Raw genomic sequence first — 27188 nt, forward strand, 5'->3', positions numbered from 1 at the left:
ACTTTAACTTTTAAAGTTTTAAACAAAAATGTCAATTTTCAACCAAGAATATAGATTTTCTACCAAAAAAGAATCATTTTCTAAAAAAAAAAGAATTTTCAAAAAAATACATGAAGTTCAAACAAAATAAATAAATTTCTAACTAAAGAAACATATTTTTACCTGAAATTTTAAATACTCAGTGAAAGAAATGAATTTTCAACAAAATGGATTAATTTTGAATTGATTTTTTTATCAAAAATCAAAAATTTTCTACCAAAATAGAATCTTCCAAAAAATACATTAATTCCTATAAAAACAATTAGTTTTTAACTAAAGTAATGTATTTTTAGAAAAAATTATTAATTTTCAGCCGATGAAATGAATTTTTAACAAAATAGAATAATTTTTTACAAAAAGATGAATTTTCAACAAAATACGTGAATTTTTATGCAAAAAAAAATCATGTTTGACAAAAAACGATTAATTAAATTTTTAACCAAAGAAATTACTTTTAATTAAAGTAATGAATCTTTAATTAATAAAAGGAATTTTTAAGTAAATAGAAGAATTTTCTAAAAAAAAAAATAATTTAAAAAAAGTTGTAACTAACAAAATGTATTTTTAATCAAAATTAGGCATTTTCAATCGAAGAAATTAATTTTTAACAAAGCACATGCATTTTTTACAAAAAGATGAATTTTTAACAAAATATATATCTAACTTTTAAAGTTTCAAAGAAAAATGTGAATTTTCACTCAAAAATATAGATTTTCTACCGAAAAAAGAAGAATTTTCTACCAAAAAGAAAAAAATTTCAGAAAATAAAGAAATTTTGAACTAAAAAGATGTATTTTTAACTGAAATTATAAATCTGTACTCAGAGAAATGAATTTTTAACTAAAGAGTTTAACATGTAAAGTTTCAAACAAAAATGACAGTTTTCGCCCAAAAATATAGATTTTCTACAAAAAAAAAAAAACGAATAAAAAATACATAAATTTCCCACAACATAAACAAATTTTTAACTTAAGAAATGTATTTTTAACTTAAATTATGAACTTTTACTCAAAGAATTGAATTTTTTTGAAAAAGATGAATTTTCATTCAAGGATATAAATTATCAGCGAAAAAATACCTTACGTTTTTTTAATGATCCCTTACACCATTTGAAAAAAAAATTTCAGAATAAAAAATTTTTACGGAAATATTTTGTCCTAATTTTTGGCCTATTTAGAGTTTTATTTCGAGTATTTTCCCATAATAATCGCCTCTTTTATAAGTCATATGAGAGTACCTGAATTTTTATCTTATCTGCCGGTTCAATCCCCATATCTTCATCTGATGTGCACGACCTACATTCGCAAGTCCACAACTATCATAAACCACCACAGATAATAAAATAATTTTCAGTGTAGCCATTAGAAAAATTCTTTATAAATAAATTAATCGAAATAATAAAATCAGATCGTTAGGAAAGAAATGTTTTAAAAAAAATCAATATAAAAAATGTTGGCTCTTCACGATCGGTTGGAAATTTCTCTTTTTGCTTGAAAATTCAACTATATGTTTTAAAAATTAATTTCTTTTACTGAAAATTTATCATTTTAGTTTAAAGTTCATCTCTTTTTATGAAATTTGAACTAATTTGTTGAAAATAAATTTTATGAACTCAAAATTTAACTATTTGTTTCAATTTTTTTAACGATTCAATATTTTTAGTTCAAAACATTTATTTCCGTGGTTAAAAATTTAACTCATAGTTAAAAATTTCCCTTTTTTAATTGAAGATTCATTATTTAAACTGAACATTAAACTATTCTATTCATTAATGACTTTTTATATTTTTTATTTGAAAGCTCAACTATGTATTTGGTCAAAATTAAATCTTTTTTTGTTAATACAAAATAAATTCAATTTAAAAAACATAAAATAATATATTACCAAAATGTTAAACTTTTGTGTTTTAGTAATTCACAGAAGTGAAAACATCTTACGTAAGAAATTATTTTAACAAGCCCCCCCCCCCCCCCCCCCCCCCCCCCCCCCCCCGATGAGACAGGATAGAAAAATCGTTGGCCCACCTTCCCCCCAAAATTGCTTTACGTAATTTACGCACAACATAATGAAAAGAATATAGATTTGAAGTTTAATTACGAAATTAAAAGGCAGTGGTTTCACAAAAATGAATTGATTCAACGACCTCTGTTTGTGGTCGGCGAGAAATTCGTACGTGAAAAAAGTGAAGGCTGCAAACGAAAACGTGTTTTGCCTCGAAGTGTGGTTACAGGCAGCCTCTATAAGGTCAGTTCAACGGCAGGTAATCGAACAAATTATAATAGTCTACCATGTATGAATATTTAGAAGTTTGTTAATTATTATTTATTTATATTTTTCGGACTCCTTTGTAGCCTTAAGGTGGGCGGCTTACATTGAAAAACCTTTCATGTGAAATAAATTTCGTATCCTAAAAACTGTGAGTAAAAAAAGGCTTCCAAAATTGTAAAGAAATCCAGTGCAAAATGTTTAGTGCCTGTGGTCGAGAACTTTTTGAAAGATCCTTTGACTTTGATGCTTCGAGCCTGAGGTTAACGTGCCGGACTAAAAGTGTTCCGCTACTACTGAGATTCTGCACCAAAGCAAAGTTGGCTGACCATGCCGTGATTTTCTACTTCACGGAAAAGATTGTCAACTCCCAGGAAGAATTTGCCAACATTTCAAGACCAAACATATGGCATTTTCGACAAAATAGTTGAATTTTCAACCGAAAATTATTAATTTATAACGCAAGGTATGGATTTTCTACGCAAGAGTTAATTTTTCAAGCTTCAAAGTCGAATTTTAAAAAAACTTGTCAAATTTTTAAGCTGAATTTTCTACCCAGCTATTAAAATTTCAAACCAAAAGGACAAATTTTCTATGGAAAATAAGAATTTTCAAGAAGAAAGTATGAAATTCCATTTAAATCGTTCAATCTTTTTACTACTTTTGACTAAAAAAGATTAATTTTTGATCAAGAAGGTTAATTTTCTACAAAATAGAAATTTCTTCAAGAGAATGCATGTATATTTCACCAAATACTTGAATTTTAATTTTAAATAGATCAATTTTTAAACCAAAAGAAATTATTAAAATTTCAATTAAGAAAATTAATTTTTAACAAAAATGCTGTTGAAACTTCAACAAAAAACTGTTCTGATTTTAAATCGAAATAGTGTAATTCAACAAAAAAAAAAGATTTTTCAACAAAATACTTAAATTTACAACCAAAAAACTTTTTTTACCAAAAATGAATTTACAATCGGATAACTCGAAATTTCTACCTTAAAAAACTAAATTTCGACCAAATAGTGGAATTTTCGACCCGAGAATTTGAATTTTCAACTAAGAGTATTAATTTTGTGAAAAAAAATATATTCAACGAAATACATGAATATTGTATCAAATAGTAGAATTGTTTATTTAAAAATATCAATATTACAGCAAAAATGAAATAGTTGAATTTTAAGATTGAAAAATTATTTTTGAGCTAAAAAAATATTTCAAACGAACAGATAAATCTTTGGCCAAAATGAAATAATTACTACTTCAACCAAAGAAGGTTTTAATTTTAGATGAAAAACAGTTTAATTCAATCAATAAACAAGGATTTTCAACAAAATAGTTAAATTTACATATAAAAGATAATTGTTTTATCAAAAAAGAATTTTTTAATTTAAAAGTACAAATTTTCTAGCTTCAAAGAAGAATTTTCTACAAAAAAATGAAATTTTCAACCAAAAAATATCAAGTTTGATCCAAATAGTTGGATTTTCAACCTAAATATATAAATTTTCCACCAAGTAGACTATTTCTTTGCAAATATAATATATTTAACAGAAAAAACGAATTTTTAACCAAAATTTAATAGTCAACCAAAAATGTTTTTATTTTGAGTGAAGAACAATTTAATTAAACAGAAAGAAAGAATTTTCAAAAAAATAGTTAAATGTACAACCAAAAAAGATTATTTTTATGATCAAAGATGAATTTTATACAAAAATAGTTGAATTTTCTACTCAAAAGATGAATTTTCTACAAGAAGAATATTAATTTTAAACAAATAAAATTTTCAAGAAAATACATGCATTTTTTAATAAAAAAGATCAAATTTATACCAACACTAAAAAAGCTTAATTTTCACTTAAAAAAATTAATTTTGAACAAACAAAAACCTCCATTTGAGAGATGAATATTTAACAAACAAATATATTTTAAATAATAAAATAATATTTAATACCCCAACCAAAAAATTTTTTATTTTAACTCTGAAACCATTTAATTCAACTAAAAAAGAAGAATTTTCAATAAAATAGTTAAATTTTTAACCAAACAGATGGACCTTTAACAACAACAAAATAGAATTTTTTAACAAAAATAAATTTTAAATCCCACAGTATGACTTCTCCATTTGAAAATATGAATTTTTAACAAAATAGTAGAATTTTAAACCAACTAATTACATTTTATACCAAATTTTCGAACCATAAATATAATAATAGTCTTTTGATTAAAAAGAATTACCTTTCAATTAAAAAGGTGCCATTTGTACGGAAAAATGAAATTTTCAATCCAAAAGACAAAAAAGATAAATTCATAAAATAAAATGTAAGAATTGACTTTTCAACCAAAAAACATTTTAATTTTTAATGAAGAACTGTTTAACAAAAAAAAATTGAACTAAAAGGAGGAATTCTCAAACAATTATATAATATTACACTTTTCAATTAAAAATAATTACTTTCCAACACAAATTCGTTGAAATTTTTAATTGGATCCTATTCAGTTCACATTTAAGCGAAAAATACAAGAAAAATGAGAAAAAGGTTGTTTTCCTAATAGGTGAAAACAAGACAAACTTTTTTTAAAAAGGTGCAAAGAGGTGAATATGGAAACGAGTTTTAGATTTGTAATCGTTGAATTTTTTTTACCTAACTTTCGTCGTTTTTCACAATTTCACAATTGTAGATATTTTTTAGGATAATAATTTTTGTTAATACACCTTTTTTCGTATCCTACATAGTTTGTCCACAAAATGGAATTTTTTATTTTTCATTATTTTTTGTGCATAAAAAATGTGAATTTTCGATTTTTGAAGAAAATCCAAAAATTTGTTATGATGATCTAGTAGGTTTTTAAAAAGGAATATTTTTCTTCTCTTGACTTTTTTGCATATCGTGCGTTTTTTGGTTTCAAATTTTGATTTTCAGATGATTAAAAAAATTTTGAAAACGCTATAACACTGAGAATTTTCTTTTTATCGAAAAAAGTCATAAGGATAAATTGTTTGTTCTTTTCAATATTATAAATATCCGTACATAGAATTTTCAAATTCAGAAAAAAGTGGTCTCAAACATTTTCAAAATGCGCTCACTTTTTGAATTTTTATCAAAAATGGCTGGTTCACGAACTCGTCCTTTCTTTTAGGACCTAAAAAAGTGTGCCAAAAATGGATTTGATTCATTCATTTTTTCGAGAGTTATCGTGTTGACGGACGGATTTCAGGACGGACGGACAGACAGACAGACGCCATCGTGAAAACCTGATTTTCGGATTCAGGGGGTCTCGAAATGTGGAGATCCGTTAAAAAAGTGTGATGTCAAATTTCCGACAATTCTAATACTCTCTCAATCATAAATGATGAGAATGTAAAAAGTTCTCAATTTCTATGATATCTTTTTCATTACCTCTAACTCAATCAGTAGTCACATTAACGTTATCCCTTAGCAAAATGTTGATATTTTATTGATGAAAAAACATGCTCATGTTATTGATTCAAAATTGTCTCAGACTGCATGATTAGCTTTCACCCTCCAATAACAAGCACTTTTCGTTAAATTTGTAACGTTCGGAACCAGAAAGACAAAGACGGAAAAACAGCTGTTCGTCATTTCACTTTGTTTACACTACCTTTCGGAAAAATACCCTATAATCTTGCTTGAAATGCTCGAGTTTATTTATCGTTAGAGATTCTTGGTTATATAATATAGCTTTGAGAAAAGTTGCTAGTTTTGAAAGCATGTTCTCTTCGATGATTAATTTCTGCTCTCCATCATATTTCACTTTTCACGTGATCAAATGAACCTTAAATTTTACGAAGGTTCTGGAAAATAGAAAAAAAAAGTTTCTTTTTGAATACATTGGCCAAGAGATAAAACACAACTAAAGTTCATAATGAATCTGGAAGAAAAAGACATTGTTAAAAAAGACTGGAAGATTGGAAATGTTGAACACACTGAGAACAATGTATCATACCGTTTATGATAAATTTTTATTTATTTTAGTTCTATGTTTCATTATTTATTTTTTATTTTATTTTTGTATTGGTTTTCTTAGTGCAACTATAAGGTCAGAATAGAGTTCATTTAACGCCATTCTGACCAACCAGTTTACGAACAACCCTGCTTCTGAAGAGTGTAGATTACGATATTCACGTATTGATTGTATTTTTATGTATGTATATACAAGTATAAAAAGTACGTGAAAAGAGGGACGTGTTTCCCTAATACACTCGGGAAACACAATTGCATAAAAAATCTTTAATATCTTGATGCAAATGATAAACATTAACGATTTTATCTAGGCACAGATCAGTATAATGAATCATGATTCATGAACGACAGCGCCTTACATTTATAAATAAATGGATACTAAATTAGCATCAGTTAGATAATGAGCCAAGAGTGATATATGTAAATCGATCTTCTAGCTGGCATATAGATTCGATCGACAGTTAGAATTGTCTCGGGAATCAAAATGACATTTCCGTCTGCTCGACATGTTCTCTAAGCACAAAAGGTTTCAGCAATACTCAATACTCAGTATTTATTTTCATAACGGCTTTGAGAATTTCGAATTATTAAATAAGTTGGTATTAAAAAGAAATAGAGGAAACGTTTGTCGACTCTTAAAGGTCAGTTCATATTATTACTGACAATTTTTTCGACGATCGTAATTGACATTTGTACGTGATTTCTGCTATTTCTTTGGCAAAATCAAACATTATATCAACTCTAGGTTCTTGCTAAACAATACCAAGTTTGAAGCTAATTTAATGCACAAATAATGTGACCTGCTGATAATGGATTAGTTTCCTTTATTTTCCAAACTAAAAATTGTTTCTCTGCAAGCTATTATTGGCACTTTTTTAAAACTTTGAAGTGAGACAATTTAATTATAGCTCTGATACCTTTGAAACTTATTCCTCGATCAAGGGGTGGAAACAAATTAAATATGCCATCACAACCACCTTGATGTATCATTTCTCGTGCCAGCGGCATTTCTAGACATTTTCATTCGCGTGTGATATTTGCTAAAAGCTAGAAGCTGCCGCAGGAGGTTCCAGAGGGTGGAGGGTGGAGCTTCAACATTGAGGGTGGCTAAGGGTGGGTCGTGAAAGCCGAAGGGAAATGGGGAAGCGAGGGAGGAAATGTGGAAGCGTGGCGTGGGTTCCGAGATCGATACCAGGCTGTGCGACTAAAGCTCATGTCGACGAAACATCAATACATCTGCAGCACGTGCACCCTTTGTGCACTATCAAAAAAAAAGAAAAGAAAAAAAATCCGGAATAGAAGAAACGACAAACAAAGGACAGGCGTGATGTTTCTTGTTAACGTGATTCCGAAGTAGGCAGACAGAGAATCCGTAAAATGTATATGTTACATGATTTTATGAAACATTGTAATAAACTTTATACACACAGAAAGAAGATCCGTAAAATTTGAAAAACACGACCGCTAGAAATATGGAAGATACAAAAAACATTGCACAAGAATTAAGCATCACATTTCATGATCTGAAATTTCAAAGAGTTTCTCATTTAATTTTTCATTCGCTCTTTAATTAATAACGTTGCGGTAAAACTGATTTTTATATAGCTACCATTTTCCGCAAAAACATTTCATTTTGTTAGATCCGGTTGCATGCGCCGCGGAAAATAAAAAAAAAAACTAGATTGAGTGATATTATCGCATGTATGGTGATATTCGTACTGGGAAATATTCGTGAGAATAATTTCACTCGATAAATGTTCGACAACTTTTAACTCATGGATTTTATGGCCACCGAACTAAATTATACACATTAGAGAATTAAAAAGTGTATTTTTGTGCAAATAGAAGTACATCAAAATCTATTAGATAAATATTTTTTCTTGCCGTCCAGTGGCCCTTAGTTACCGAGATATCAAAGTCTGAGAAGGGGCGCTCGAACGGCCAGTCCGGAGTCCGGCTGAGCTCAGTCGAGCGCTCATGGGTAAATATTAAAACTTTGATATCTCGAAAACTAAGGCCCATAAATCCAAAAGAAAAAATACGTACCCAATAGATTTTGATATACTTTCACCCTGTAAAGCCTCAGTTGAATCGACTCATCTTTTCAAATTCTGTCACATCTCTAGATCGTCCTGACAATCGGTTCGCCTGGTGTGGAAGTTGCGGCAAAACTATGCTTAATCGACTAATACAGAAGAGAGAAAAAGATTTAAAAAAAGAAGGTATTTCGCATTTCTACGACGTCTTCTAGTCCAAGAATTTCTTATTTCTGATGTTCGTACTCTACTCTCATTTTAACACTCGCTCAACCACATGTCTATACGTGCATTCAACCGCTCAAACATGCTTGTGTAGGTGTGTCTGCAGTACATATCTCTCATAGAATGCTACGCTATACAGCTCAGATCGATGAGACCTATATAGGGTGACTCTTGAAGAACTTCAGACACCGCTCGTTTCTGGAAATTGCAGAGATATGAAGGCGTGCCTTGGTGCTATGCATTAAAGCTCTTAAAGGGAGATATCCCGATATTCTGCATGTTCGTGATATATATTTGGGGGCGGAATACGCTCCCTTGCGTTCATTACCAAGTAGGTGAGCATACATTTGAACTTATCAATAGTTGAATACAATTATCTTACATATAAGATGCCCTATCGTGATAACGAGAAACTAGGGTGGCCCTTACGAACTTTTACAACCAAAAATATCAACATTCTAATAGCGAAGGAAATTATCTGTTCCGAATTTGAAAAAATGAAATTTGAAATTGATTTAGCGTTTAAAATCTTTCGAATATCAATATGAGTAATGATTTTTCTTCCTTGTCTAGAAAGCAAGATTCGTGCGATTATAATATCGTTGGAGAATAACTGATCAGTCATATGCTGCTTGGGATATGCTAGACGTTAGGCTGCGAAATTTCGTGAGGTTCACCCTGAGGCGAATTGTATTTGAAAGCTGGTGACTTGCAAAACGATCACTATGGTCCCTTGTGACTTTAAAGACACTTGTGCGGCTAAATCTGGTGGTGAAATATCATGTGCGTGATACACGTGTAACAGAAACCAATAGCTATTCCAGAAGGATTTTCGAGAGTTGTCGATTTCCAAATCTTTTCAACTGACATATGCTTTTGTCACAATACACGAAACAGTGAAGATTTTATTGATGAAATGATTAAAGATGAAAGTACATGGTTCTAAATATCGCGATACATATGTAGCAAATGATAAAAATCATTAATCATTTTGGATTGGCACAGATTAGGGATCATCCATAAACTACGTTACCAACTTTAGCCAATTTTTGCCCCCCCCCCCCCTAACCATGTTTTTTTTTGTTTATAGTGAATCCAATTGCCAATATTATTGTCTTGGTGGCTATGTTTAAAATATACACTTCAGTAATAAATCAACAATTAAAATAGAAAAGTGATTTTTAGAGTCAGTGTTGAAACATGCCTAATTGAATTTTATGTGACAGTTGACTCGGGTAGTATTGAGTTTTTCAACTAATAAAGGTACATTTTTAACCAAAAATGAAATAGTTTTTAATTTTTAAAAAATTATTTCAAATTATATAAAAAAATGAATTTTCTACCAAATATTTGATTTTTTTACTAAATTATTGAACATTCACGACACAATGCTGACGTTTCTATCAAAAACAGTTGAATCATCAAATAAAAAAATATGAAATTCTGATAAAGAGTTAATTCTATTCCAAAAAAAGCGAATTTCCAACGAAACTGAATTTTCAGTTAAAAAAGAACCATTTTTGACCAAATATAGAAAAGGTCAATTTTCAATTACCAAAGTAGTTTTTCAAGAAAACAAAAAAAAAGGAATTTTCAATAAAACAGTTCAATTTCCAACCGAAGAAATGAATTTTCAACTAAAATTTCGAACCGCTAACCAAAAAATACATTTTGAAGAAATTAGTTCAACTTTTAAATCTAGCTGTGAAATCTTAAAGAAAAAGATGAATTATTAAACAAAAAAATTAATTTTTTTACTGAAAAAAACGAATTTTTACAAACATTCAAGAATTCTCAACCAAAATGTTAAAATTTCAACTAAAAAAGATGAATTTTTAAACAAACAAATTAATTTTCGACCAAAAAAGAAGAATTCTCAATAAAATTTAAGAATTCTCAACCAAAAAGTTAAATTTTCAACTAAAACAAGATTAATTTTTAAACCCAAAGATTAATTTACTACCAAAAAGCCGAATTTTTTTTATAAAATTGATTTTTCAACTAAAAAAGATGAAGTTTTACATATATAGAATAATTTAGTGCCAAAAAGACGAATTTTTAATAAAATTTACAAATTCTCAACTAAAAAGTTGATATTTAACTAAAAAAGATTAATTGACTACCAAAAAGTCAAATTTGGAACAGGATTTAAGGACTTCCCTAACAAAATGTTCAATTTTTAACAAGAAAAAAAATTAATTTTTAAACACAAAGATTAATTTTCTACTAAAAAGGACAAATTTTCATTCAAATTTGAGAATTCTTAATTAAAATTTTGTATTTTGAACTAAAACAGATTAATTTTTTACCAAAAAAGACCAATTTAAACAAAAATTCAAGGATTTCCGGATAAAATGTTGATTTTTCCACTAAAAAAGAAGAATTTTCAAACAAAAAGATTAATTAACTATAAAAAAGACGAATTCTTATTAAAATTCCAGACTTGTCAAACAAAAAGTTCAAGTTTCAACTAAAAAATATGACTTTTTAAACGACAAGTTAAATTACCAACTAAAAAAAGATGAATTTTAAACAAAAATATCAATTTACCACAAAAAAGCCTAATTATCATCAAATTCAAGATTTCTCGATCAAAAAGTTGAATTTTTAAAAAAGAGAGAAAGACATTTTTTTATTTCTAAGAAAGTAATTCAACTTTAAACGCATTTTTACCAAAATTCGAGAATTTTTAATCAAAATGTTAAATTTTCAACTGAAAAAGGTGAATTTTAAAACAAACAAATTAATTTTTTGATCAAACAAGGCGAATTCTCAATAAAACTTCAAAAAATCAAAACCGAAGAGTTGAATTTTCAACGAGAAAAAGATTTATTCACTATAAAAAAAAATTAACAAAATACATGAATTGTCAGCCAAAAAATTGATTTTTGAACTAAAAAAGATGAAATTTTACACAAAATGATTAATTTAGTGCCAAAAAGACGAATTTTTAATAAAATTCTGAACTAAAAATTTTAATTTTTAACTAAAAAAGACTAATTTACTACCCAAAAAGTCAAATTTTGAACAAAGTTTCAAAATTTCCCTACCAAAATGTTCAATTTTCAACTTTAAAAAATCAATTTTTAAACAGAAAGATTAATTTTCTACTAAATAAGACGAATCTTAAATCAAATTTATGAATTCTCAATTAAAAAGTTTGATTTTTAACCAAAAAAGATTAATTTATTACAAAAAAAATACCAATTTTTGACAAAATTCAACGATTCAAGAAATTTTTTATTTTTAACAAAGAGGTTCAACTTCAAAACCTAGTTGTTAAATCTTTAACCAAAACGATAAATTATTAAACAAAAAGATTAATTTACTATAAAAAAGATGAATTTCTAATAAAGTTAAAGATTTATCGACCAAAAAGTTGAAGTTTCAACTAAAAACTTAAATTTTTAAATAAGAAGTCTTTAACTAACATATACTTTTGTTACAATCCAGGAAAAACTAAAGAGTTCACAGATAAAATTACATTAAAACAAAAATTTGACGAAAATAATACTAAGAGGAAATATATTCGCATAACATATGCATAGATGCAAATAACAAAGATTAACGACATTGTCTTGGCATAGGTCAGTCTAATGAATCACGAACAACAATAAATATTCTACAAGAAATTTCGATAGTTGTCGACTTTAAAATATTTTTGTGTGCAGAATTCCTCAAAATAAAACCAAGAATCCAACGACCAAATTTGGACAACCACCATAAAATGTTCCTATTGAAATTTGAAAAAAGATAACGATTTTTCCTAAAAAAGAAAAAAAAAATTTTTATTGTTATCCAATCACGATGAAAAAGCATTTGTTAAAAATAATCACCAACGTTTCGGCACTGATACAGCACCCTTACCCAGGTAAGAAAAAGTTGAGCAGCTAGAAACAGCAACGAAAAAAACAGCATCGTTTTTTCGTTACTGTTCCTACATGCTCAAATTTTTCTTACTTTGAGAAGTATTTGTATTTCGTTGATTTGGAAGCTTTCAAAGTGTCCACAGAAATGCAACATATATCGAGATATATGTTACCTTCCGTACTTTTGCCAACATGAGAGAATATCGTTGAATTGGGTTCGTTGGCACAAACAATCGACAGTTTGGTTGGGGATGAGTAAGATAGCAACGAAACCGTATTTTCTAGCGAATGAGTAAGAGTTGAGAGAATGTGTTATCAGAACATTCCGCAGAATTTTCCGAATCGAGACCTACTTTCGTCGTGAAATATACTCTCCCTGAAGTGATGCGTCTGCGACCAAGAAAATTCTACGACTCCAGATTCTACACTCTACAATCCACATCTCGCTCATAACATTTCAATTTTTTGGTTAGTCACTCTCTGGCTTCTCATGGCAGAAAGATAAAAATTTTCAGCAAAAATAAAATAGTTAAATTTTTAGTTAAAAAATTAATTCTCCCTAAGAAAAGACAAATTATTTTAAAAAATATGCAATCTCATCTAAAATTATAAATCTCCAACTAAAAAAATTAACTTTCTGGTTATTTCATGACTAGAAGATAAAAATTTACAACAAAAATCAAATAGTTAAATTTTTAGTTAAGAAATTAATTTTCTTTAAGAAATGACGAATTATTGAAAAAAATATGCAATTTCATCTAAAATTATAAATCTCCAACTAAAAAAATAAATTTTATTGTTATCTAATGACTAGAAGATAAAAATATTCAACAAAAAGAAAATAGTTAAATTTTTAGTTAAGAAATTAATGTTCTTTAAGAAAAGACGAATTGTTGAAAAAAATATGCAATTTCATCTAAAATTATAAATCTTCAACTAAAGTTAGGAGAAAAGTTAGGAGAATTTGGAACCGAAGACATAAATTTTCAACTAAAATAATTAATCTTTAACCAAAAATAAGAATTTAGAACCAATAAGTACCCAATTTTAAATCAAATAATTAAATTTTCAATTAGGAAGTATTACTTTTTAGAAACAAAATATGTACTAACTTTCTACTAAAAAAGTTAAATTTTAAACTAAAAAATATAAATTTTCTACAAAACAGTCAAACGTTTAATGAAAAAAGATAAATTTTCACAAAAAAATGAATGTTAAAAAAATTAGTTTTTAACTAAGTATGGAAAAAATCGATTTTAATGTAAAAATATTTATTTTCAAGCCACAAAAATCAAGTTTCAGCGAAATAAATGATTCTTTAACTGAAATGAGGAGCTTAAAAAAAATGAATTTTGAACTAAATAGTTTAATTTTTGAACAAAAAAATTAATTTTCAACCAAGAAAATTAAATTTCAACGAAAAAAGAGACGAATTTCCAATAAAAAAAATTGTCCACTAAAATTATGACTTCTTTAGCAAAAACATTAATTTTGAAAGAAATAGTTGAATTTTCAACCAAAAAGATGAATTTTAAATGAAAACGATGAATTTTCAATCTGGAAAATTAATTTTCTACCAAAAAAAGAAGAATTTTTTCAAAATACATGAATTATTAATGAAGGAGAATAAATTTTACCATAAAATTTTCAGTGAAGAAAATAGTTCCATTTTTAAACAAAGAAATTAATTTTCAACTAAAATTATGCATCTTCAAAAAAAAATCAATTTTGACAGCCAAATAATGAAATTTTCAATCAAAAAGATGTATTTTCGATCTGGAAAATTAATTTTCTACAAAAAAAAAAGAACGAATTTTTCAAAAATACATGAATTTTTGAAGAAGATAAATTTTTTTAACGTAAAAGACCAATTTTCAACAAACCAGTTTATCCTTCAACTAAAATGATGATTTTTCTAGCAAAAAAGAAGAATTGTCAACAAAATAGATAAATTTAATTAAAATTTGAACAATTACATTTCTAGTGAATAACATTAGATTTCAACCAAAAAAGAAGAACAAATTTTAACAAAATGGTTCGATTTTCTAACAAGGAAATTAATTTTTAACTAAGTTTATGAATCTTCAACCAACAAAATAAATTTTAAAATAAATCAATTTAGTTTTTAAATTAAAAAGTGATGCACTTTTAACGAAAGATATTAATTGCCAACCAGAAAGATAAATTATCTACCAAAAAAGGTTCAACAATTTTCTAACAAAATAAAATAGTTCAATTTTCAAACAATGAAATTAATTTTTAACTAAAGTTTGACTCCTCAACCAAGAAAATTAATTTTGAAACCAAATAGTTTAATTTTCAAGCTGAAAAGAGACGAATTTTCTAACCAAAGAAATTGATTTTTGACTAGCATTATGAATTTTTAACTCAAAAAATGAATATTTGAACTAAGAGTTGAATTTTCAAAAAAAAAAGAAAAAATGAATTTTCAATTTAGAACATTAATTTTCGAACAAAAAGGAGAATTTTCACCAGATAAATAAATTTTCAATGAAGAAGATTAATTTTTTACCATAAAAGACAAACTTTTAATAAACCAGTTTAATTTTCAACCAAAAAGATGAATTTCCTACCCAAAAAAATTAATTATTAAATAAATTTTTGATTCCGCAATAAAAAAAATCAATTTTGAGCCAAATAGTTGAATTTTAAACCATTTTTCATTAAAATACATAAATTTTCAATAACTAAGATTAATTTTTTGCCGTGAAAGAGAAATTTTTAACAAACCAGTTTAATTTTCAGCCAAAGATATCAGGTTTCTAACAAAAAAGACTGAATGGTCAAGAAAATATTTAAATTTAATTAAGCATAGAATAATTATACTTCTAGTACATAAAATTAAATCACAAAAAAAAGAGACGAATTTTCATCACAATAATTTAATTTTTAAAGAAAGAAATTAATTGTTATATAAAACTTTGACTCCTTCATTAAGAAAATGAATTTTAAAACCAAATAGTGGAATTTTTGACCAAAAAGATGAATTTCGATCTGAAAAATTAATTTTTTAACATTAAAGACCAATTTTCCACACAACAGATTAATTTTCAACCAAAAAGATTAATTTTCTACCAAAAAGAAAAAATTTCAACAAGATACATGAATTTTCAACTAAAAAAGATGAATTTTCAACCAAAAATGGAATAGACATATTTTTCATTAAAAAAATGTACGACTCTATCAGAAATCAGGAGCTTACAACTATAAACACTACTTTTTCGTTAATCGTGAACGAAATCTATGCATCCTTGTTGGCAAGTATCGTGTTTTTTCGAGAGTGAAAGTGAGGTATAAACATCTGCGTTACCTCGACAGTTCGTGAATTCGGTGTCGAGAACCGGTTCCGAAATCTCTCTTACGAAATCGTCTCATAGTTACCGACCACAGATATAATTCTCCTCAGTGATTGTACAAAATGTACATACACACATACGCGCACACATACATAAATTCTGAATTTAAATACATGTAAGGATATGATATCAACCGCGATGATTCATGCCAATGGAAGAGGAGAATTACTTTCTGAATCAATTAATTAATTATATAATATTTTCATCAGGGACATTCCACTTCGTATTTTCTTGTATTGAAGCAATCACACTGAAAAAAAATGATTAGTTGAGCCAACTGTTTAGTTAGTCAGATATCGAACTGTTATTTTATTAGTTGATACTGCTATTTTATTAGTGGGTACAACAAGTACATTAGTTGCAGTAACTATTCAGTTAGTACCAGCAAACTAATTAAATGGTTGTCCCAACTAATAAAATAGCAGTACCATATCTTAAAAACTAAATAGTTGGCCCAACTAACCATTTTTTTCAGTGAGGATAAACTAGAGATCCTCTAGGTAGAGTTCTGTCACAACTTCTCACTGTTTTGATTGGCTGCGAATACACCGGAACCAGAAGTGATGAAAAGCGCGCAACTTTTAAACCAAATATTACAATAAATTTACCATTTTTAAGAATAAAATGAGGAAGAAGATAACATAATATATAAACATGCCAAAACTTTATGAAATGTATGAAAATAGAAATATTGAGAAAAAAACTATTCCTTTTGGTGTTTAGAAGCTAGTTTTGTTAGTTGAAAATTTAGGTATTTTCATTAAAATACGTCTTTTTTAGAAGAAAATTAATCTTGTTAGTAAAATTGGACTATTTTGTTAAAATTTGGTTTTTTGGTTTAAAAAATAAGTTTTTCAATTAAAAATTTTCAAGGAAGGTCCGCAAAATTTCGTAGTTTTGTACACGATTGGAAAAAATTCGTCTTTTGTTGGTAAAAAATTAATCTTCTTAGTCTATTCGGTTTTAAGTTTAAAATTTATCTTTTTTAGATACAAAGTTAACCATTTCATTGAAAATGAATGTATTTTGTTAAAAATTTTTTTTTTTAGAAAATAAATGTTCGTTTTTGAAAATTCATTTTTTTCAGTAAAAGTTAAGTCATTTTCGTTAAAGAAATTTTCTGTGACTGAACATTTATTTATTTTGTTGAAAATTTGTCTTTTAGATAGAAAAAAATCTTCTTAGTTGGAAATTTATCTTTATGGCTAGAAATTCAACTGTATGGTTACAAATTCGGTTGTTGGGGTAAAGATTTATAGTTCAATTTTAAACTTAAAAATGTAAATTAAAAAAAATTCTACTAATTCTTCAAGAAAAAAAGATGAATTTTTTTCAAAAATTTAGTAAATAATTAATTTTTGGTTACTTTTTGGTTTTGGTAGAAAATTTTTAAACCTTTTTTGGTAGATAATTTATATTTCTTGTTGGCAATTAATTTCTTTCGTTAAAAGTACGTTGCTTCTTAAGTTAAAAACGAAATTGATTTGTTTTAAAATTCATTTTCTTGGTTGAAGATTTATAAACTTAGTCAAAAATTAATTTCTTTGTTTGAAAATCGAACCATTTTGTTAAAACTTGGTCTTCTTTTTTGGTTGAAATTTAATGTTATTCACTGGAAATTTAATTGCTCAATTTTTAATTGACTTGATCTATTTTGTTGACAATTCTCCTTTTTTTATATAAAATTCATCTTTTTATTTGCAAAATAAACTGGTTTCTTTAAATGTTGTCTTTTATGGTAAAAAATTTATCTTCTTCAAAAATTCATGTATTTTGTAAAAATTCGTTTTTTTTTGGGCAGAAAATTAATTTTCCAGATCGAAAATTCATTTTTGTTTGAAAATTACACTATTTGGCTCAAAATAGATTTTTTTTGTAAAGACTCATAGTTTTAGTTGGAAATTAATTTCTTTGTTTAAAAATTGAACTATTTTCTTTACTGGAAATGTTATAGTAAAAAATTAATCACCTTCATTAAAAATTCATGTATTTTGAAAAAATTCTTCTTTTTTGGTAAAAAATTAATTCAAAGATTGAAAATTCGTTTTTTTTGATGTTTTAACCCAATAGATTATTTATCTAATAAAAAGATGAATTTGAACTAAAATTATGAATTTTTGTTTACAAAAAAATGAATTTGTAACAAACTGGTTGAACTTCTAACCAAAAAGATAATCTTGTCCTAAAAAAGAAAAATCTCTTACAAAATGTATGAATTTTCAACCAGAAAGATAAATTTTCTAATAAAAAAAAGACACAATTTCAACAAAATGAATAAGTTTTCAGTCACAGAAATAAGTTGTAAACGAAAATGATTAATCTTTCATCGAGCAAAATGAATTTTCAACCAAAGTATTGATTTTTCAAATAAAAAGTTGCTTTCTAACTAAAAAAATGAATTTTCAGCCAAGAAGATTAATTTTCTATCAAAAAAGACTAATTTTCAACTAAATAGATTTTTAATCTGACATTACTCATTTTTTTTAAATTTTCAGTTCAAAATAATTAAATTGTAAAACTTTATAAAAAAAATGTTCACTCACAGAAATAATTTTTTAACGAAAATGATGAATTTTTAACCACGAAGATTAATTTTACTCATTTTTAAACCAAAAATCGAATAGTTTAATTTTAAATTTAAGAAAATTTATGCAAAACCCAACGAAATTTCAAGGAAATAGTTAAATTTTCGACCAAAGAAATAGACTACTTAGATTAATTTTCTACCAAGAAAAGACGAATTCTCATATAGGAATATTCATTTTTCTAAAAAATACATTAATTTTCAACCAAATACTTAATTTTCGACTAAAAAAGGATGACTTTTTAACCAAAAATTTAATATGTTAATTTTTACTTATAAACAATATCTTTCATCCAGAAAATGAATTTTTCACGAAATAGATCAATTTTTAACCAAATAATTTAATTTTCAACTATAAAAGATGACTTTTTAACCAAATGTCGAAAATTTAAATTTACATTTAAAAAAATGCAATCAAACAATGTACGAATTTCCAACAAAATATTGCAATCAAGAATATTCATTTTCTACCAAAAAATACCACTTTTAACGAAATAAAGGCTTGATAAAAAAATATATTTCGGGTTCTAATCTTGTACAAAACTTGCAATTGAAAAAATTATTTTTTAACCCAAAAAACAAATTTTGAACAAAATAGTTAAATTTTCGACTAACAACATTAATTCTTTTAAAAAAGACGAATTTTAATCAAAAAACCTGGATTTTCAACTAACAAAACTAACTTTTAAATACAAAATGGAGTAGTTTTTTCACAATATTTCTATTTTCATATATTTCATAAAGTTCTGGTACATTTATAATTAATTTGATCGTCTTTCTCATTTTATTTTATAAAATTGTAAATTTATTGTAATATTTGGTTTGAAAGTCGCGCGCTTTTCATCACTTCTGGTTCCGGTTTAATCGTAGCCAATCAAAACAGTGGAAAGTTGTGGCAGAACTCTACCTAGAGGATTTCTAGGATAAACTAGACAATAGGTCACGTTCAGGAGTAGGTCATTTGAATTTACTGGAACATTTGCAAAAAAAATTCCTCAAGCTTTTCTTCGTAATACTCGGCACAACATTTTCCACAAATCGACAACATTTTATCGAGACACTACGAATAAAAAATGCGTGAATAAAAAAAAAAAAACTGGTTTTCGCTGGTATAGAAACGAAAAAAAATGAGACTATCTCAGAGATTGTTCCAAATCATTTGCTCCTAAAGTATATAAAACCTTTTGAGATTTGAGTGACCTACTCTTACATAGTTGACCCAAAATACGTTAAAGAGAAAAACGAGTCTAAATTTTTATTATACGGCAAATAGACTCCAGTGGAAGATCAACAATGCTATCTGATTAAAACTGACAAGTCTACAAATCAAGTCACTTCTTTACCAAAGCAATAATTTTTTTTGTTGGTTATTTCGTGTCAGGTCAGTTGGCAGTTGGCACTGTATATAGGTATTGGATGTTAAAAATCACTTAATTCCATTGACCGAAGAAAGCGACGTGCGTCTGTTAAAATGCCGATCAATTATTTTGACACTGAATCGGCTTGATGGCAACGAGGCGTTGGCACACCATCGCGATTAATTCACAACTGGATGATTGCTCGACTCAAGTAGAGCAAGAGTTCCCCTGTGATGTGATGTTTGCGTTCTACATGCTTCACCTATCTATCCTCCTATCCTATAAGCTACACGAACACTCGTCTCAAACCGTTCTGAATAATATCTCCTAAAAGGATTTCTAGGACTATCAAATTCGTTTTTTTATCAGATAAACTAAAATTGGGTGTAGATAAAACAACCCTAGAGTATATGGCAAAAAATGAGTGAATTAGTTTGCAAAAAAAGGAAATATTTTCGTATTCTATTACAGCTTAATGGTCAAGATTTTGATACGTCTATTCATCAATAGATCAGCGTTTCTGGTGTTGTTTCTGGACATGATAATGTAATTATTAATATTCCTACAATACAAATAAATTTATTGAGTTAATAATAGCTGAAAATATCATTATTTTATGATATATCATTAGAGCCTTATTTTTTGACATTTTCTGACCTACATACCTTGAATTTGATACTAAAAATGATATCTTTTCTTATCTCCCTGAAAGTAAAATTTCTGGGCTTCTTAATAACTACAAATTTACACTCTTTTTTAGATAATTATTTGATAAAACTGGCATTTAAAAACTTTATTAATCTAAAAATAACACACAACCTCTAACTTAACACAGATGCGATATCTTCCTAGAGATGTGGACTTTGAGAGTGTAATTTTTTTGGAGATATACATACATCTACTGTTGTTTATCATAATTTATTTTCAACCAAGAAGAAAATAATAAAATAAAATAGTTACATTTTGTAATAAAGAGGTGTGAGCCTTCAAATAATATGTATAAAATAGAATTTTGAAAAAAATAGTTCCAATTTTAACCAACTAGTTAAATTTTAAATAAAAAAAGATAAATTCTCAGCAACAAAAAAGTAATATTTGATATTTAAATCAAAAAAGTTTTTTATTGTAAAGAAAAGACAGCTGATTGTATAAAAATAAAAAAACACGAATTTTCACTAAAATAGTTGAATTCTCAACCAAAAAGAACAGTTTTGCCCAAAGATTTGAATTTTCAACCAAAACGATATTTTTGTATTTATTTCCAGAAAGTCCCAAGAGCTAATAAACCCTCTAAGCAAAAATTTTAAACCCAAAAAATTAATTTTCCACCAAAAAGAACAAATTTTCAACAAAACAGTTGAATTTTTAACGAAAAAAGTTACATTTTCAATCAGAAAGATTAGTTTTCTATCCACATGGATGAATTTTTAACGAATTATGTAAATTTCAGTTATATTTAATTGCAACTAAAAAGTGTACATCGTCAATCAAAAATAGAGTAGAAAAATATTCATGGAAAAAAATTAATTTTTAAGAAAAGAAACGAATTTTCAACAAAATTGATAAATTTTTAACCAACTACTTTAATTGTAAACTGAAAAAGATGAATGTTTAGAAAAACATGTAATAGTTGATGTTTTAACGAAAAAAATTCTAGTTTTAAATAAAAAATAGTTAAAGTAGACCAAAAATCCCAATTTTCAACTAAATAGTTGAATGCTCACCCACACAAAAATAAATTTATTAAAACGAAATAGTTGAATTTACAACCAAAAAGGTTAATTTTTAGTCAAGAAGATACATTTTTTATCAGAAAAGACGAATTTTTAACGAAATACATGAATTTTCAACGAAATACTAAAATTTTTAACAAATATTTGAATCTTTAACCAATAAAATGAATTCAATGATAAAACAATTCAATTTTAAGTTGCCTGAAATTCCTAAAATATCTGGTAAAATATAAACTTTTAAAAAGGTAGTTTGACTTTGAACCAAGTATGAGAATTTTTAACAAAAAAAAAAAAAGAATTATCAACGAAAAATGTAATAGTTTGTTTTTTAATCAGAAGGGATTTGGATTTTAAACAAAAAACAATTTAATTCAACCAAAAAAGACAAATTTTTAACAAAATATTTTAATCTTTTATTCAAATTTCCAACGAAAAAGAGCAATTTTCAACAAACGAGTTGAATTTACAGCTGAAAAAGATTCTTCAGCAAAGAAAAACACATTCAATGAAAACTTATAATTTTCAAGATTTAACGACGAATTTTCTACAAAACGGGTGAATTTTTAATAAAAAAAAGAGTGAACTTTCAACAAAAATTTATGTAATTTCTTATTTTAATACTTTAATACTTTAAACTGGTAGTTCCATCAGGGAAGTTGCTAATATGTTAATGTGAAATTAGGAGTATTTGTAGATAGTTTTCGTGCCAAAAAATCAAATATCTGCAAAAATAATTTTTCTATGATTTTAAGAAACGAAATAATATTTCTGATAATTTAATTTATTTACTACTAAATATTTTATTTTTAATTATTATTGTTCCGCTTTAACGCTCACTGCAAAACGTCACAATTGACTCGACTAAACTTTTTGGCAAAAACATAAAAAAAATTGGTTTAAATTGTACAGTTTTTTTCAGCACCACTCAATAAATAACCAGATTCAATTTAAATTTAAGAAATTTAAATTAAATTATAGTCAATTTTAAAATCCTTTTACCGTTCAATAATCAAGGTAATGTACAAAATTCCTGAAAATAAAACGCAAGAATCCAACGACCAAGTTTGGACAAACACCATAAAAATTTTCTATTTGAATTTGAAAAAAATATCCTCTTAAAAAAATAATTTTTTTTCTTTCGTCTTCTTTATTTTTATTACTATCAAATCATAATAAAAAAACATTTGTAAATAATATTCACCAACGTTTCGGGACTCATACAGCGCCCTTATCAAGGTAAGAAAATTTAAGCAGGTAGGAACAGCAACGAAAAAACGATGCTGTTTTTTTTTCGTTGTTGTTCCTACCTGCTCAAATTGTTCTTACCTTGATAAGGGTGCTCTATGAGTATCGAAACCTTCGTGAATACTATTTATAAATCTTTTTTTATTGTGAAGCTGTTTAGTGTTTACCTTTGATACTCCCAGACGAGGTGTGCGGCGTTTGCGGTGCATGTGATGTTAGAGGTATTGGCGATGCGGAGGAGGTCGCGGAGTGTTCCAGTTTGGAACTGATCGCACTCCACATCTTGAACATGTTGAACGCCGTGATGACGGTTTTCTGTGTCCAGCTTGCCGTCCAGGAAGTCGCACATGCGATAGCATAGGCCTATTAGTATCTATATCTATATCTATATCACATATCACTCGCGCAAAGTGTATTTTCACACCACACACTTCACTTCTTTTTTCTGGATCAGTATTGCCAAGGGCAAAAGCTAAGCATTCGCGATGTTGGTGAGATCTCCGAGAAGGTTCTTCTCGCCAAAGCCAGGAGCATTCTTCTCCTCCCTCGATCTGAAATTCATTTGGTTAATAGTGTGCTATCGGGGAAACCCCTTTTTCATTGAGAGTTTCTGATGCCTCTGTCCACTGAAAGATAAATTCGAAAAAGCATGGAGATTTGGATAGATGGAACGGATGAGGATAGAGAGTAGAAAACAACAAGGTTGCTAACTGGGTGGTGCCCTATTTCCTGATCTGAATCAAATCTCTTTCAAGACACCAGAAATACCCCCATAACTAACATGCCCCCTATCCAGCTCTATTTATGAAAAATGCGTGTTGAGCTTACGGTTCCGAAATAGTATCTCTTACTCGATACCTAATGCTGAAGTAAGTCGAGGCCGTTGGTGGCACATAGAAAAACTCGTTCAAGCTCGTGCGCGCGATAAAGAAATGGTTGAGAATATTATGCGCCGTGTACATGAATAGACTGAACGAGCACTATGACGAGCCATTAAATCTGCCCCTCAGGCTACAATGTGTGCAGTATCCCGAAGATACGAGCGCAGTTGATTATAGCAGGGATTTCCAAGATAGTTGGAAGGACACGAGCTGCGATAAACGATCGTTAACATTTCCCTTGATTGATGTCCGACAAGAAATTGGGAGAAAAAATAATGCGCTAATATGTCAGAGTTAAGAGTCTCACATATCAGACTAGTTAGTCGGCAGTCTATGGTAATAGCTCTGTAGCGCTACAAAGCAACGCACCGCTGCAACAATTAGCATACCGATTAGAAGCCTGCGAGAAGCTTTAACTAGTTACGTGTCTTCAAGTGTTGGGAATTGAACGGTGAATATTTTCTAGAAGAAGATGGTCTTTAAGTGATAAGGAATAGGGTCAGGTGCAAAGGCACGAAAAGGGTCTTGATGGAGTTTTGTCGAGCAGGTTGAAATTGAGTCATAAATGTAAGGTCTGGATTTTTAAAATGAATTTTACATAACCACAGGCTACATCTCTTGAAATTCATTGTTTCTCTCCAATATATTTGATCCTCTTCAATATATTTGTTTCTCTCCACACATTTGTTCCACCAGCATTGAAGATCGTCATGAAAACCCAGTGAGCAAGAAGACATTCTCCTCCTGAAAAATCCAATTGATGTCTCAAAGATCTCATATCCTTTAAGGACGTATTTAGGACATCAGTCTTTGGAATATCAAGTGGAGAGACATGGAAGTCATCAGAATGATGATGTCTTCCATCTCACTGGGAAGATCTAAAAGAAATCTTCCATTTCGGGTGACATAAGTTTTGTTGACCGTAATCCGGTGGATGCTAACGGAAAAGATTTCGGTCACTAGGCGACGTCACGTTTTGGCAAAGTAAACATTGGTTTGAGGTGAATGTTCAATTTGGATGAAATGCGAATGATGGTCGGTCGTAGTGCCATCGCGACGGTTTCCCTTTAATGCTGCAGTGCAAGCACGAAAGCTTGTCGAGGGGAGCCACGCTTTGCTATCGAGCGAAGCTTGCGACCACCAGGAGAGCCTTTCCTCCCTGCTTTACTATAGTACTTGCTCTCTAGGGCAAAGCGGAATTCACTATATAGAACTCAGCCTGATGAACACATACATACACACATTTATCTATCTATATCACCTGTGTGTGTCAACACATGCATAGATGTACATATGGATACGATTATGCCTATGACTTTGTCTATTCACTACAGTATCACTATAGTGAACATGCAATCTATCAGCGCCACCAAGTGGAGCCTTTTGGAGTTTTTTGTCATATTATATGAGTATCGGTGTAGAGAACACATGCTTAGTTTGTTTGTGTGAGCGATGCACGGAGCGAATAAGCAGCGCCAGTTGAACTGTACAATGCTCTATATTCCATCAGCTCTACTAGCCCAGTGCCTTGCCTTCTTCTTCCGTATTACGTGGATACATTACATACTATGTTCGCCATACGTCCATGTGTTTGTAGTGCTGGCAATGTTTTAGGAGTGCACTCCTCTCTATCTGAATTAGTAGAAATTTAACTCATTTAATCAGTACTTTGGGTTCCAACTAATAAATCAGCTATTTTTTATTTTATTAATGGAAATAGTGAAATTCATTGTAACATTCGCACTTGGAATAGAAGTCGTGCCTTAGAATCAAAATCTATGCTCTATTTCTTAGTTCAATTCTAGAAAGAAAGAAAAAACATAAATACCTTATTAAACTTATTTATACCCTATATCCTCTTTCCTTATTCAACTCTAGAGAACACCTAGGAATAGCATTTAGCCTTATAAGTATCTATTTATGACCTATTACCTGATCCAAATTTAGAAAATCGTTAAAAAATATCTACATCAGTATATATTTATGGTACATATATGTCTTATTTTCGAATCCAAATCTAAAAAATATGACAAAAATACCCCTTAATCTATACCCCATTTCCTGATTCTACAATTGAAGTTTTTCATTTTAAAAAAAGGTTTTTTTTCCACTAAGTCTACTTGGAAGTAAGTTAATATTTATGTTTTGCTGAGAATTGATTTAAGGATTGTTATAAACAAATTATCAGACAAATGTGAAACTATAAGAGTTATTTACATAAGAAGGTCATTTTTTGCTTAAATGTTGGAAACACGTAGATATTGATGTGTTAAAAAATGAATGAAGAAACAATCAATCATTTTCATTTATAATAATAAATATTATTAAGAAAATAATACTAAGATTAAACGATTTTTCTAGGCACATTTTTTTTCCTCATTAAATCTTGTTGGAACGTGAATCCGAGAAAACCGGGAAACGCCCAGGAATGTTATGAGACCGGGAAAAACCGGAAAATGACAGTAAATTTATTTTTTGACCGAAAATTTAAAAAAATTATACGTTAAAAATTAAACTGTTTCAATTGCAAAGTCTTATTTGGTTAAATATAAACGCCCGATTGAAATCTTATAAACTATTTTTGATTCTAAGATAACTTTAAAATAATATATTCATAATTAAAAACTTGTATTAAATTTCAAATATTATTTGAGTCACTAAAATTCCATTTTAAACCATTCAATTTAGAGGCTTCTTAGGAATTTGAAAAGGCTTCGAAAGAATAAAAAACATTTGCTTGGAAAATTGAAAATGATTTTTATTTAAAAACATTAATTTTAAGAGAATACTTTAAAAGATTTAGAAGATTTGACAAAATTATCAAAAATGAATGTGGTTTATTTAGAAGTTTTAAAAAATGTTTAAAATAATTTAAAATTTGGAAAAAATGTAGATATTTCAAGATATTTTACTAAAACTTTGAAGCATTTTAAGGATTTTTCAACTATTAAAAATGAAAATAATTCAACTTTTAATTTAGAAAGCGTTCAGCTTATAAAAAAATTTTATCAGTAGATTGTTAATTTGTCTTTTAAAAAATCTCAGTTTATAAAAAAAATGTAATCGCTTAATTGTTAATTTGTCTAGCTTAAAATTACCTAAAATGGTATCATTTAAAAATTTGTTTCAATTTATTGATTGATTCTTCAATAAGATCATTGAAAATGATAACGCGGATTAAGATTTTTGGAACTGAATCTGAATCTTTAAACTCTGAAATTTATAACCATTTGATTTGGCAATTTGACAAATTTTTGAATTGAAAAATTTTTAGCTTGCGAGTTCGATTTTTTATGGAATTAAAATTTTCTTATGGAATTAAGAAATAGTCATTTATTCAATAAACATGATCAAATATTAACAGAAATTGGCCCTCTTTTTCCATGATCCTGATTTGAGTGAATGGGCTCGTTAAACTGAATTTGTTCAAGTGGCAGTGAAATTTTTTTATCAGATCAGAAACAGGCGTCCTATTTACTTTTAATGGATAACAAAAATTCTTGGATCTACATGACAATTTGACTGATGCAACAAAATGTTAATTTATTGAAACAAGTTTTTTTTGTTTACTTAACGCAATACCTTATCTA

General features: G+C 27.9%; 1 protein-coding gene across 3 annotated transcripts in view; it reads right to left on the bottom strand.

Annotated features, from left to right (window-relative positions):
- LOC117183123 (probable nuclear hormone receptor HR3) overlaps positions 1 to 27188 on the bottom strand; it is a 197429-nt gene that overhangs the window by 48804 nt on the left and 121437 nt on the right. For 2 of the 3 annotated variants that reach the window (XM_033376309.1, XM_033376307.1), the window contains exon 2: positions 22885 to 23268. The exons of the other annotated variant lie outside the window; for it this stretch is intronic. In XM_033376309.1, coding sequence (XP_033232200.1) covers positions 22885 to 23008 — 124 coding nt within the window. In that variant the 5' untranslated portion in view covers positions 23009 to 23268. The remainder of the gene's footprint in view (positions 1 to 22884; positions 23269 to 27188) is intronic. 3 annotated transcript variants of the gene reach the window in all.

Source organism: Belonocnema kinseyi, chromosome 2 (assembly GCF_010883055.1).
Source record: "Belonocnema kinseyi isolate 2016_QV_RU_SX_M_011 chromosome 2, B_treatae_v1, whole genome shotgun sequence".
Taxonomy (NCBI): domain Eukaryota; kingdom Metazoa; phylum Arthropoda; class Insecta; order Hymenoptera; family Cynipidae; genus Belonocnema; species Belonocnema kinseyi.